The 14,562-nt window shown below is 47.2% G+C and overlaps 1 protein-coding gene across 1 annotated transcript in view; it reads right to left on the bottom strand.

Annotated features, from left to right (window-relative positions):
- Positions 1–14,562, bottom strand: part of RFX4 (regulatory factor X4) — a 501,498-nt gene that overhangs the window by 417,892 nt on the left and 69,044 nt on the right. Inside the window, 1 exon segment of the mRNA XM_029597552.1 lies at positions 4,999–5,122. Within this exon segment, the coding sequence (XP_029453412.1) occupies positions 4,999–5,122 (124 nt within the window).

Consider the following 14,562-nt stretch of genomic DNA (forward strand, 5'->3'; position numbering starts at 1 on the left):
TGCCACACAGAGCCAGCTACACGAGAGGGTGAGTGTATATAAGAGTGAGTGTGTGTGCCTATATATTTATGAGGGTGCCTGTGTGTGTATATGAGAGGGTGAGTGTATATAAGAGTGAGTGTATGTGCCTATATATTTATGAGGGTGCCTGTGTGTGTATGAGAGGGTGCCTGTGTGTGTGTGTGTGTGTGTGTGTATGAGAGGGTGAGTGTATATAAGAGTGAGTGTGTGTGCCTATATATTTATGAGGGTGCCTGTGTCTGTGTGACAGGGTGCCTGTGTGTGTGTATGAGAGGGTGTGTGTGTGTATATGAGAGGGTGAGTGTATATAAGAGTGAGCGTGTGTGCCTATATATTTATGAGAGTGCCAGTGTGTGTATGAGAGGGTGTCTGTGTGTGTGTGTATATGAGAGGGTGAGTGTATATAAGAGTGAGTGTGTGTGCCTATATATTTATGAGGGTGTCTGTGTGTGTGTGTGTGTGTGTATATGAGAGGGTGAGTGTATATAAGAGTGAGTGTGTGTTCCTATATATTTATGAGGGTGCCTGGGTGTGTATGAGAGGGTGCCTGTGTGTGTGTGTGTGTGTGTGCGTGTGTGTGTGTGTGTGTGTGTATGAGAGGGTGAGTGTATATAAGAGTGAGTGTGTGTGCCTATATATTTATGAGGGTGCCAGCGTGTGTATGAGAGGGTGCCTGTGTGTGTGTGTGTGTGTATATGAGAGGGTGAGTGTATATAAGAGTGAGTGTGTGTGCCTATATATTTATGAGGGTGCCTGTGTGTGTGTGTGTGTGTGTATATGAGAGGGTGAGTGTATATAAGAGTGAGTGTGTGTGCCTATATATTTATGAGGGTGCCAGTGTGTGTATGAGAGGGTGTGTGTGTGTGTGTGTGTGTGTGTGTATGAGAGGGTGAGTGTATATAAGAGTGAGTGTGTATGCCTATATATTTATGAGGGTGCCAGTGTGTGTATGAGAGGGTGCCTGTGTGTGTGTGTGTGTGTATATGAGAAGGTGAGTGTATATAAGAGTGAGTGTGTGTGCTTATATATTTATGAGGGTGTCAGTGTGTCTATGAGAGGGTGCCTGTGTGTGTGTATATGAGAGGGTGAGTGTATATAAGAGTGAGTGTGTGTGTGCCTATATATTTATGAGGGCGCCAGTGTGTGTATGAGAGGGTGCCTGTGTGTGTGTGTGTGTGTGTATATGAGAGGGTGAGTGTATATAAGAGTGAGTGCGTGTGCCTATATATTTATGAGGGTGCCTGTGTGTGTATGAGAGGGTGCCTGTGTGTGCGTGTGTGCGCGTGTGTGTATATGAGAGGGTGAGTGTATATAAGAGTGAGTGTGTGTGCCTATATATTTATGAGGGTGCCAGTGAAGGTGCCTGTGTGCATGCAGGGGTGGGGGTGAGAGAGAGGAAGTATGGGTGTGTGTGCGTGTGTGAGACAGGAATAGTGTGTGAGAGATAAAGAGGAAGCATATCAGTGTGTGAGAGAGATGGAGGAAATGTATGTCTCTGTCTCACACACATACTCAAGCTCCCTGTCTCTCACTAAGCGTGGATGTATGAGAGAGACAGGAATTGGGCAGGGAGGTGACTGGTGTGTCTGTGAGAGACAGGAACTGGGAAGGGAGGTGATTGGTGGGTCTGTGAGAGACAGACTGGTCAGGGAAGTGTGTGTGAGAGAGACAGAGACTGGTGAGGGAGGTGGCTGGTGTGTGAGAGACAGACTGGCCAGGGAGGTGACAGGTATGTGTGAGGAAGAGAGACTGGTTAGGGAGGTTACTCAGAGACTATGTGTGAGTGACTGGTTGTGGGTCCTAAGGAAGAGGACTGAGTACAGAGCATCAGCAGCCACTGCTGCTTCTGGTGACTGCTACTGGCCTGGAAGGGAAAGGAGTAGGAGAGTTGCTGGAGAGGGTAAGTAAAGGTGGCTTTTTAAGTTTATTTTTCTTGATGGACTACCATTTAAATTATTGGGTATTATATGATGTCTGCTGTTTTAAAATATTTCATTGGTATTTGGACAATTTTAAAAAATTTTAATGAGTTTTTAATTGTTGGATATTATTCTCTTTAGCAGCTGTTTTGTAACATTTATTAGTATAGCTTTACAGTTATTTCTGTATGGGGATCTATAGCAGCTTAGCTTATTCTGTTTTCCTAATAGGAGGTGTGTCAGTGTTTAGTAGGAATGAGCATTCATTCAAAACAAATTAGGCAATTTCAACGAAATTGCCGAATTTGTCCTGGTTTGGGGACCCCGAAATCCACACAAACTTTTCCTGAAATTTTGGGAAAAATTTGTTTTCGGGTTAGCATGCACTAACATTAATATTTTAGCGCGCACTAACGGGGAGTTAGCATGCAATAACCCGAAATTCATGTCCCCCCCAAATTTCAAAGGCCCAAACTGCAGGAAATACGATATTTCCCACGGTGGGCCGAAAACGAAGCCCAACCCGAAAGGTTCGGGCTGTGCACATCTCAAGTGTTTAGCGCCTGGTTTAATATTTGTAGTTTTGCCTTTTCATAGGTAAGGTTGTTACTGTTTGAGTGCGTTCCATAATACAGGTGTAATTTTGTGTGGATTAGTTTGTGTACATTATTGCAGATCCTGGGACTATGTTAGGTAACATGCCATACTGGTCAGACCAAGGGTCCATCAAGCCCAGCATCCTGTTTCCAACAGTGGCCAATCCAGGCCATAAGATCCTGGCAAGTACCCAAAAACTAAGTGTATTCCATGTTACCATTGCTAATGGCAGTGGCTATTCTCTAAGGGGTAGATTTTAAAAAAGGGCGCCCTCGCGTACTTTTGTAGGCGCATCAGGCGCAAACAAAAGTACGCTGGATTTTAGCAGATACGTGCGTAGCCGCGCGTATCTGCTAAAATCCCGGATCGGCGCGCGCAAGGCTGCCGATTTCGTGTAGCCGGCGCGCGCCGAGCCGCGCAGCCTACCTCCATTCCCTCCGAGGCCGCTCCGAAATCGGAGCGGCCTCGGAGGGAATTCGCTTTCGCCCTCCCCTCACATTCCCCTCCCTTCCTCTACCTAACCCACCCGCCCGGCCCTGTCTAAACCCCCCCTACCTTTGTCGGGGGATTTACGCCCCCCAGAGGGAGAAGTAAATCCCCTAGACACGACCCGGGGGCGGTTCTGGAGGGCGCGGCCACGCCCTCGGACTGCCCCGGGCCGAAACCACGCCCCCGGGCCCGCCCCCGAAACACCGCGTCCCACCCCGAAAACGCCGCGCCGATCGGCCCCTGCCCCCCGACATGCCCCCTCGAAAAACCCGGGACTTACACGAGTCCCGGGGCTCTGCGCGCGCCGGCAGGCCTATGTAAAATAGGCGCACCGGCGCGCAAGGCCCTGCTCGCATAAATCCGGGTGGATTTACGCGAGCAGGGCTCTTAAAATCCACCCCTAAGTGAACTTAATAGCAGGTAATGGACTTCTCCTCCAAGAACTTATCCAATCCTTTTTTAAACACAGCTATACTAACTGCACTAACCACATCCTCTGGCAACAAATTCCAGAGTTTAATTGTGCGTTGAGTGAAAAAGAATTTTCTCCAATTAGTCTTAAATGTGTCACATGCTAACTTCATGGAGTGCCCCCTAGTCTTTCTACTATCCGAAAGAGTAAATAACAGATTCACATCTACCCGTTCTAGACCTCTCATGATTTTAAACACCTCTACCATATCCCCCCTCAGTCGTCTCTTCTCCAAGCTGAAAAGTCTAACCTCTTTAGTCTTTCCTCATAGGGGAGTTGTTCCATTCCCCTTATCATTTTGGTAGCCCTTCTCTGTACCTTCTCCATCACAATTATATCTTTTTTGAGATGCGGTGACCAGAATTGTACACAGTACTCAAGGTGCGGTCTCACCATGGAGCGATACAGAGGCATTATGACATTTTCCGTTTTATTTACCATTCCCTTTCTAATAATTCCCAACATTCCTTTTGCCTTTTTGACTGCCGCAGCACACTGAGCCGACGATTTCAATGTTATCCACTATGAAGCCTAGATTTCTTTCTTGGGTTGTAGCACCTAATATGGAACCTAACATTGTGTAACTATAGCATGGGTTATTTTTCCCTATATGCATCACCTTGCACTTATCCACATTAAATTTCATCTGCCATTTAGTTGCCCAATTTTCCAGTCTCACAAGGTCTTCCTGCAATTTATCACAATCTGCTTGTGATTTAACTTCTCTGAACATTTTGTGTCATCTGCAAATTTGATTACCTCATTCGTCGTATTTCTTTCCAGATCATTTATAAATATATTGAAAAGTAAGGGTCCCAATACAGATCCCTGAGGCACTCCACTGCCCACTCCCTTCCACTGAGAAATTTGTCCATTTAATCCTACTCTGTTTCCTGTCTTTTAGCCAGTTTGCAATCCACGAAAGGACATCGCCACCTATCCCATGACTTTTTACTTTTCCTAGAAGCCTCTTCCCATTTCTCCAGTTTTGCACTGCATGCAGAGTGGCTTTTTGGTTTTCCATTCCAGTTTCTGTCTCCATATTTATAAAGTTTGGTCTTTCTGTACTTGGTGAAGGTCAGTTCTGTGTGTGTGTGACTGAGGTGAGGTATTTTACTAGCATGTAGGCATTTGTATCAATCTTATTTTTTGATTTTTCCCATTAGGATATGCATTAGTGGTAAATTACTGTCTTTTCATAAGGAAGGCTATTGTACCTAGTAGTAAAGTGAGTTTATTTTGCTGTTACTGAGATGTCATCAGAAGCACAATGTCTTTTTTGTATGGTGAGTTGTACAGGTAATGTCCTAGTTCTGCTCTGTTCCCATTGTTGGGAGTGAAGGGGGACGCAGAATGTATGTTTACATTTAGCCCTGCGACGGTCACATATTTAGTGTGTCAGCGCATGTGAGAACCATCTGTCAGGTATGTCCCAGCAAAAAAAATGTTGAGAACCACTGGTCTAGCATATACAGCCTTCACACAGCTCTGTGCGCTTACCTTTCCAAAGCTGGCTGCATTAACAGGCTGGGTGTCATTCTTTTCACAGAAATCCAAGTAATGCATGTAGAGGGCACTCCTGGGGATGCAGACACCCTCTGCAATCTCATAGTTCTCCTCTAGCCTGAAAAATAATAAACACACCCAAATGAATATCTGCAGACTGTCATAAGACAACAAAGATAGTTACTGATTGATTACCCACAATGCCCCAGGAAATTCAATCATGGAACAATAAAAATATATTTTTCGCTCATTTCCTACCATTTTTAGAGCAATCATTTGAAAATTTATTTTTCAAAGAAACAAAATTGAGTGACCTTGTTTATTTTATTTAGTGCTGCTTGCTGCTTTGTTTCAGTAGCCCAGGTTCCAGAAAGTGAACACATTCCACAAAGTTTGGCCATATCTGGGGCAGAATGAATGCATGGTATGTTATGAGTTTGTTAGGAACCTGCGGGTTCTGGAAACAATTACTGAGCTTTGATGCATGAGATGCAAGTTGTATCTATGTTAAAGGATTCTGCAGTAGAAATGTGGATGTACAGGAAGGTATGTGAATAATGGTGCAGATTATGTCTGCTATAGGTGGGAAAGTGACATGGAGGCCTCCCTTATATTTAGTAGAGATGTGAATCGTGTGCCAGATTGTCTTAACAATCAGATTCGGCTGGGGGGGGCCGAATCTGATCGTTAAGATATGTGAATTGGAATCGTTTCCGATTCCAATTCACATTGCTAATTTTTTTTTTAGGGAGGCCCGTGCCGCTAAAATAAAAAAACCCACCCGACCCTTTAAATCGACCCCACCCTCCAGACCCCCCAAAACCTTTTAAAATTTACCTGGTGGTCCAGGGGGGCCTCGGGGAGAGATCCAGGGGGGCCTCGGGGAGAGGAGAGATCCAGGGGGGCCTCGGGGAGAGATTTCCCGTTCCCAGGCATCACTTGTTCTAAAAAAAAAAATGGCACCGATGCCCCTTTGCCCTTACCATGTGACAGGGTATCCGTGCCATTGGCCGGCCCCTGTCACATGGTAGGAGCACTGGATGGCCGGCCATCTTTACTCATTAGCCCCTATTATACTATAGGGCTAATGAGTAAAGATGGCCCCCCAGCCGAATATGATGGTTAAGACGATCTGGCACACGATTCACATCTCTACAAGGTACCATGGAGCGATACAGAGGCATTATACATTTTCCGTTTTATTTACCATTCCTTTCCTAATATTTCCTAACATTCTGTTTGCTTTTCTGACTGCCACCGTACACTGAGCGGACGATTTCAATGTGTTATCCACTACAATGCCATTTCTCTCAACGCAGCCGTGGCCAGAGAGAGGGAGATCGCGTCGGGACCCCCCCACTGGACCCCAGGTAATTTAAAACATTTTGGGGGGGGGGTTCGGGAGGGTGGGGGATTTGTTTTAAAGGTTTGGGGTGGGTTTTAGGGTTTTTTGGTGTGCCGGTTTTCCTGCGCCCTATTTAACAATACAATACAAATGCCCCTGACGATAAATCGGGGGCATTTGTATTGTATCGTGCACTCTAACGATTTTGGACGATTTTAAAATTATCTGACGATAATTTTAATCGTTCAAAAACGATTCACATCCCTATTGAAAAGCATTGGTTCAAGTGCAGATCCCTGATGCACTCCACTGAGAAAATTGACTATTTAATCCTACTCTCTGTTTCCTGTCTTTTAACCAGTTTGCAATCCAAGAAAGGGCATCGCCTCCTATCCCATGACTTTTTAGTTTTCATAGAAGCCTTTCATGAGGGTCTTTGTCAAATACCATCTGAAAATACAAATACACTACATCTACCGGTTCACCTTTAACCACATGTTTATTAACCCGTTCTAAAAAAGTGAAGAAGCTTTGTGAGGCAAGACTTCCCTTGGGTAAATCCATGCTGTGTTTCACTAGACCATGTCTTTCTATATGCTCTGAGATTTTGATCTTTACAATAGTTTCCACTATTTTTCCCAACACTGAAGTCAGGCTCCCCAGTCTACAGTTTCCTGGATCATCCCTGGAGCCCTTTTTAAATATTGTTGTTACATTGGCCACCCTCCAGTCTTCAGGTACAATGGATGATTTTAATGATAGGTTACCAATTTTAACTAATAGATCAGAAATTTCATTGTTGAGTTCCTTCAGAACCAAGGGATGCATACCATCCAGTCCAGGTGATTTGCTACTCTTTAGTTTGTCAATCTGGCCTACTACATCTTCCAGGTTCACAGTGATTTGGTTCAGTTCATCTGACTCATCACCCTTGAAAACCATCTCTGGAATCGGTATCTCCCCAACATCCTCATTAAGAAACACAGAAGCAAAGAATTCATTTAGTCTTTATTTTACTAAACATGATTCTAAAAGTTACTTAGTTCTTCTACATAGTTAAAACTCCTAGCAATCAAGGTTTCACCCAAAACATAGGTCATTTATTTAGTAAATTAGCGAAAAGTGTCTGGAGTTGCTCAGGTAGTCTGCTCTATAACAGCCTGTGTGCATGCTGTTGCGTCCGTCGGTCTCAGACGGCTTCGACCTCTGTGCCTCACCTTTCTTTCTGCTCTCCCTGCTAGCCTTGGGAAGATGGCTACCGCCGCGTCTGCTTGCTGCTCTCTCTGGCGTCCCCAGAACGGCTATGGCAAGGCTATCCGCCATGTTTCTCTTGAGGGCCTCCTAGGTTGTGCACGTGCACGCCACCCATGTCATGGAGGGATCCTCAGGGGCGTCCCCTCCGAGTGACGTCACGCCATCCGGGTATTTAGCCTGCCCTTCATTTGCTAACAATTCGAGTTAGCAAGGATTGGATATGTCTCCGGTCTAAGATACTCTGCCGCTTCCATGCTGCCGCTGGAAGCTCTCTCTGCCCTTCGTGGTATTTCATCTAACCTGGGCACCCGCTCCTCAGGGGCCCTTTGCTTTTTTTCAGGTGCCTATCTGGGATACCAGGTACTCGCTCCTCGAGGGCCTGCTCTCCCTGCCTTGGTGCCTGTAATCCAACTACTTCTGCCTGCTGGGATCTACATCTATACAGCTACCAACTTAGTGAGTAATCTAACCTTTATCAGTCTGTTTCATCTACAGCTCAGCACTGGGAACCTGCAACCGTAACTCCCTATACTAATGTGTGCTGCTAACATCTACCATTGTGAGACGGGTCTCCTCTGCCGAGGGTCCCTGGACTGCTACTACTGGATCACCTCACTACTGCCACCTCTGGTGGTATCATCCAGCTGTATAATAAAAGACAAATCTCTGTGTTTGCGTGTCTTGAGTCTAGCCCAGTACTGCGGTTCCTCACGGGGCTCCTCCCCATAGGAGTGGCCATCACCGCAGTGCCCAAGAATCCACTCCAACACCTCAAAACCATAACACGTGTGGAGTCCAGACTCTGCATGTGTGAGTGGTGGTGGTGGGGGGGGGAGCCCTCTGACTGTGTGTGTTTTGGGGAGCCTGTCTATGCTTGTGTGTGTCTCTGCGTGCCTGTGCATATATGTGCATGCCTCTTCCTGTGCGTGTCTATGTGGGCCTCTGCCTGTGTGCATTTTTTAGGTACCTGAAATAGAGCAGAAGGGCCCCCGAGGAGCAAGGACCCAGGATAGTGAAGAATTACCTCGAAGGGCAGAGAGAGCTTCCTGTGGCAGAGCAGCTTAGACCTGAGCAATTCCAATCCTTGCTAACTCAGTTTTTTAGCAAACGAAGGGCAGGCTAAATACCAGGATGTGATGATGTCACTCAGAGGGGACGCCCCTGAGGTTCCCGCCATGACCTGGATGGCGTGCGCACCCTAGGAGGCCCTCAGGAAAATCATGGTGAACACCGTCACCGATCCGGGGACACCGGAGAGAGCGGCATGAAGACGCAGCAGCAGCCATCTTCCCAAGGCTTGAGGACAGAGAAGAAAGAAAGGTGAGGCGCAGAGGTCGAAGCTGTCTGAGACTGACGGATGCAACACATGCCTGTATGCATGTATGTCCCTGTGTACGTGCGTGTGGAAGTCTGAGACACACAGCTTTGCAGACAGACCAGAGTGTCTTCGTATAGTTCATCTTCCACTGGAGAGAGAGAAGAGAGAGAGGAAAGAGAGAAAAGATAGAGAGAAAAGAGAAAAAAGAAAAAGAGAAAACGAGAGAGAGAGAGAGATACATAGTCCCCCTGTTCCCTCTACTCCTTCAGAGAAAGAGAGATAGAGAGAGAGAGAGACATAGTCCCCCTGCTCCCTCTACTCCTTCAGAGAAAAGAGAGATAGAGAGATAGAGATAGAGAGATACGTAGTCCCCCTGCTCCCCCTACTCCATCAGAGAAAGAGAGAGAGATAGAGAGAGAGAGATACGTAGTCCCCCTGCTCCCTCTGCTCCATCAGAGAAAGAGAGATAGAGAGAGAGAGAGAGAGATACGTAGTCCCGCTGCTCCCTCTACTCCTTCAGAGAAAAAGAGAGATAGAGAGAGAGACGTAGTCCCCCTGCTCCCTCTACTTCTTCAGAGAAAGAGATAGAGAGAGAGAGAGACGTAGTCCCCCTGCTCCCCTCTACTCCTTCAGAGGAAAAGAGAGAGAGAGAGACGTAGTCCCCCTGCTCCCTCTACTCCTTCAGAGGAAAAGAGAGATAGAGAGAGAGAGAGAGACGTAGTCCCCCTGCTCCCTCTGCTCCATCAGAGAAAGAGAGATAGAGAGAGAGAGACGTAGTCCCCCTGCTCCCTCTACTCCTTCAGAGAAAGAGAGAGAGATAGAGATAGAGAGAGATATGTAGTCTCCCTGCTCCCTCTACTTCTTCAGAGAAAGAGAGATAGAGAGAGATAGAGATACGTAGTCCCCCTGCTCCCTCTACTTCTTCAGAGAAAGAGATAGAGATAGAGAGAGAGAGAGACGTAGTCCCCCTGCTCCCTCTACTCCTTCAGAGAAAAAGAGAGATAGATAGACATAGAGAGAGACGTAGTCCCCCTGCTCCCTCTACTTCTTCAGAGAGAGAGAGAGAGAGACGTAGTCCCCCTGCTCCCTCTACTCCTTCAGAGAAAGAGAGATAGAGGAGATGAGATAGAGAGAGATACGTAGTATCCTTGCGCCTCTACTTCTTCAGAGAAAAGAAGAAGGATGAGATAGAGAGAGGAGAGATACATAGTCCCCCCTGCTCCCTCTACTTCTTCAGAGGAGAGAGAGAGAGAGAGAGGACGTTATTCCCCCTGCTCCCTTACTCCTTCAGAGAAAAGAGAGATAGCGGAGAGATGAGAGAGGAGAGAGACATAGTCCCCCTGCTCCCTTCTCTCCTTCAGCGGAAGCGTAGTAGAGTAGAGAGAGAGAGATACATAGCCCCTGCTCCCTCTACTTCTTCAGAGAAAGAGTGATAGAGAGAGAGGAGGAGAGAGATAATAGTCCCCTGTCCCTCTACTTCTTCAGAGAGAGAGAGAGAGAGAGAGACGTAGTCCCCTTGCTCCCTCTACTCCTTCAGCGAAAGGCGATAGAGAGAGATAGAGATAGAGAGAGATACGTTAGTCTCCTGTCCCTCTACTTTTCAGAGAAAGAGAGATAGAGAGAGAGAGACGTAGTCCCCCTGCTCCTCTACTTCTTCAGAGAGGAGAGAGAGAGAGACATAGTCCCCCTGCTCCCTCTACTCCTTCAGAGAAAGAGAGATAGAGATAGAGAGAGAGAGAGAGATACGTAGTCCCCCTGCTCCCTCTACTCCTTCAGAGAAAGAGAGAGAGAGAGACGTAGTCCCCCTGCTCCCTCTACTCCTTCAGAGAAAGAGAGATAGAGAGAGATAGAGAGAGAGAGAGATACGTAGTCCCCCTGCTCCCTCTACTTCTTCAGAGAGAGAGAGGAGAGGAGAGACGTAGTCCCCCTGCTCCCTCTACTCCTTCGAGAAAGAGAGATAGAGATAGAGGAGAGAGAGAGATAGTAGTCCCCTGCTCCCTCTACTCCTTCAGAGAAAGAGAGAAGAGAGAGAGAGAGAGAGATACGTAGTCACCCTGCTCCTCTACTCCTTCAGAGAAAGAGAGAGAGAGAGAGAGATACGTAGTCCCCCTGCTCCCTCTACTTCTTCAGAGAGAGAGAGAGAGAGATACGTAGTCCCCCTGCTCCCTCTACTCCTTCAGAGAAAGAGAGAGAGAGAGAGAGATAGAGAGAGAGAGATACGTAGTCCCCCTGCTCCCTCTACTCCTTCAGAGAAAGAGAGATAGAGAGAGATAGAGATAGAGAGAGAGATACGTAGTCCCCCTGCTCCCTCTACTTCTTCAGAGAAAGAGAGATAGAGAGAGAGAGATACATAGTCCCCCTGCTCCCTCTACTCCTTCAGAGAAAGAGAGAGAGCGAGAGATACGTAGTCCCCCTGCTCCCTCTACTCCTTCAGAGAGAGATAGAGAGATAGAGAGAGAGAGACATAGTCCCCCTGCTCCCTCTACTCCTTCAGAGAGAGATAGAGAGAGAGAGAGAGAGAGACGTAGTCCCCCTGCTCCCTCTACTCCTTCAGAGAAAGAGAGAGAGAGAGAGAGAGATAGAGAGAGAGAGAGAGATTTAGAGAGATACGTAGTAGGGATGTGAATCGTGCCCGATCGTCTTAACGATCGATTTGGCTGGGAGGGGGAGGGAATCGTATTGTTGCCGTTTGGGGGGGTAAAATATCGTGTGAAAAAATCGTTTAAAAATCTTAAAATTGAAAAATCGAAAAAACCGGCACATTAAAACCCCCTAAAAACCCCCCCGACCCTTTAAATTAAATCCCCCCCTCCCGAACCCCCCCAAATAACTTAAATAACCTGCGGGTCCAGCGGCGGTCCGGAACGGCAGCGGTCCGGAACGGGCTCCTGCTCTGAATCTTGTCGTCTTCAGCCGGCGCCATTTTCCAAAATGGCGCCGAAAATGGCGGCGGCCATAGACGAAAAAAGATTGGACGGCAGGAGTCCTTCCGGACCCCCGCTGGACTTTTGGCAAGTCTCGTGGGGGTCAGGAGGCCCCCCACAAGCTGGCCAAAAGTTTCCATGGAGGTCCAGCGGGGGTCAGGGAGCGATTTCCCGCCGCGAATCGTTTTCGTACGGAAAATGGCGCCGGCAGGAGATCGACTGCAGGAGGTCGTTCAGCGAGGCGCCGGAACCCTCGCTGAACGACCTCCTGCAGTCGATCTCTGCCGGCGCCATTTTCCGTACGAAAACGATTCGCGGCGGGAAATCGCTCCCTGACCCCCGCTGGACCTCCAGGAACTTTTGGCTGCTTGTGGGGGGCCTCCTGACCCCCACGAGACTTGCCAAAAGTCCAGGGGGGTCCGGAAGGACCTCCTGCCGTCCAATCTTTTTCGTCTATGGCCGCCGCCATTTTTCGGCGCCATTTTGGAAAATGGGCCGGCTGAAGACGACAAGATTCAGGAGCAGGAGCCCGTTCCGGACCGCTGCCGTTTGGACCGCCGCTGGACCCGCAGGTTATTTAAGTATTGGGGGGGGGGGGTTCGGGAGGGTGGGGGATTTAATTTAAAGGGTCGGGGGTGGGGTTTTAGGGGGTTTTAGTGTGCCGGCTCACGATTCTAACGATTTATAACGATAAATCGTTAGAATGTATTGTATGTTGTTTCCATAACGGTTTAAGACGATATTAAAATTATCGGACGATAATTTTAATCGTCCTAAAACGATTCACATCCCTAATACGTAGTCCCCCTGCTCCCTCTACTCCTTCAGAGAAAGAGAGAGAGAGAGAGATACGTAGTCCCCCTGCTCCCTCTACTCCTTCAGAGAAAGAGAGAGAGAGATACGTAGTCCCCCTGCTCCCTCTACTCCTTCAGAGAAAGAGAGAGAGAGATACGTAGTCCCCCTGCTCCCTCTACTCCTTCAGAGAGAGATAGAGAGAGAGAGAGAGAGAGAGAGACATAGTCCCCCTGCTCCCTCTACTCCTTCAGAGAGAGATAGAGAGATAGAGAGAGAGACATAGTCCCCCTGCTCCCTCTACTCCTTCAGAGAAAGAGAGAGAGAGAGAGAGATACGTAGTCCCGCTGCTCCCTCTACTCCTTCAGAGAAAGAGAGAGAGAGAGAGAGATAGAGAGAGAGATATATATAGAGAGAGAGATACGTAGTCCCCCTGCTCCCTCTACTCCTTCAGAGAAAGAGAGAGAGAGAGAGAGAGAGCGAGAGATAAGTAGTCCCCCTTGCTCCCTCTACTCCTTCGAGAGAGAGATAGAGAGATAGAGAGAGAGGACATAGTCCCCCCCCCTGCTCCCTCTACTCCTTCAGAGAAAGAGAGAGAGAGAGAGAGCGATTGAGATACGTAGTCCCGCTGCTCCCTCTACTCCTTCAGAGAAAGAGAGAGAGAGAGAGATAGAGAGAGAGAGATACGTAGTCCCCCTGCTCCCTCTACTCCTTCAGAGAAAGAGAGAGAGAGAGAGAGAGAGAGAGAGAGAGAGAGATACGTAGTCCCCTGCTCCCTCTACTCCTTCAGAGAAAGAGAGAGAGAGATACGTAGTCCCCCTGCTCCCTCTACCTCCTTCAGAGAAAGAGAGAGATAGATACGTAGTCCCCCTGCTCCCTCTATCTCTTCAGAGAAAGAGAAGAGCGAGATACGTAGTCCCCCTGCTCCCTCTACTCCTTCAGAGAGAGATAGAGAGAGAGAGACATAGTCCCCCTGCTCCTTCTACTCCTTCAGAGAGTGATAGAGAGATAGATAGAGAGAGAGGAGAGAGATACGTTTAGTTCCCGCTGCTCCCTCTACTCTTCAGAGAAAGAGAGAGAGAGCGATGAGAGAGATAGAGAGAGAGATAGAGAGAGAGAGAGATACGTAGTCCCCCTGCTCCCTCTACTCCTTCAGAGAGAGAGAGAGAGAGATACGTAGTCCCCCTGCTCCCGCTACTCCTTCAGAGAAAGAGAGAGAGAGTGAGAGAGAGAGAGAGAGAGAGAGAGAGAGATACGTAGTCCCCCTGCTCCCTCTACTCCTTCAGAGAAAGAGAGAGAGAGAGAGAGAGATAGAGAGATACGTAGTCCCCCTGCTCCCTCTGCTCCTTCAGACAAAGAGAGATAGAGAGAGATAGAGAGAGAGAGAGATACGTAGTCCCCCTGCTCCCTCTACTCCTTCAGGGAAAGAGCCCTTGTCATTAATGTACTCATAGCCTTCTCCTTTATTCCTTTAATTATACTCTGTTTTGTCTCCCATTTGTCTTCACCTCCTTATTTACCCCCATTTATTCCCCTTTCCCCCTTCCCCTGTCCTTATACCCTACCTTTTTCCCTATAGTAACCCTTTATACCCCTTTTATTTTACCCCTCTGCTATCCTTTAAACCTTACTTTTCCCTATAGCAACCCTGCTAGTTTTAATTTTTAATTTTTTTTTAATGGACTTTATTTTTATTTTTTTTTAATGGACTTTATTTTTTTTTAATGGACTTTATTTTTTATTTTATTTTTTTTATTTTTTTTATATTTTTTTATTTTATTTTTTATTTTTTATTTTATTTTTTTTATTTTTTATTTTATTTTTTTTTAATGGACTTTATTTTTAATGGACAGGTCTATTACCTTGTTACTCTACTATCTCACTGTTAATGTTTTTCTATCGCTTTCTTTCCATTCCAAGTTGCA

The sequence above is a fragment of the Rhinatrema bivittatum genome, chromosome 4 (genome assembly GCF_901001135.1).
Source record: "Rhinatrema bivittatum chromosome 4, aRhiBiv1.1, whole genome shotgun sequence".
Taxonomy (NCBI): Eukaryota; Metazoa; Chordata; class Amphibia; order Gymnophiona; family Rhinatrematidae; genus Rhinatrema; species Rhinatrema bivittatum.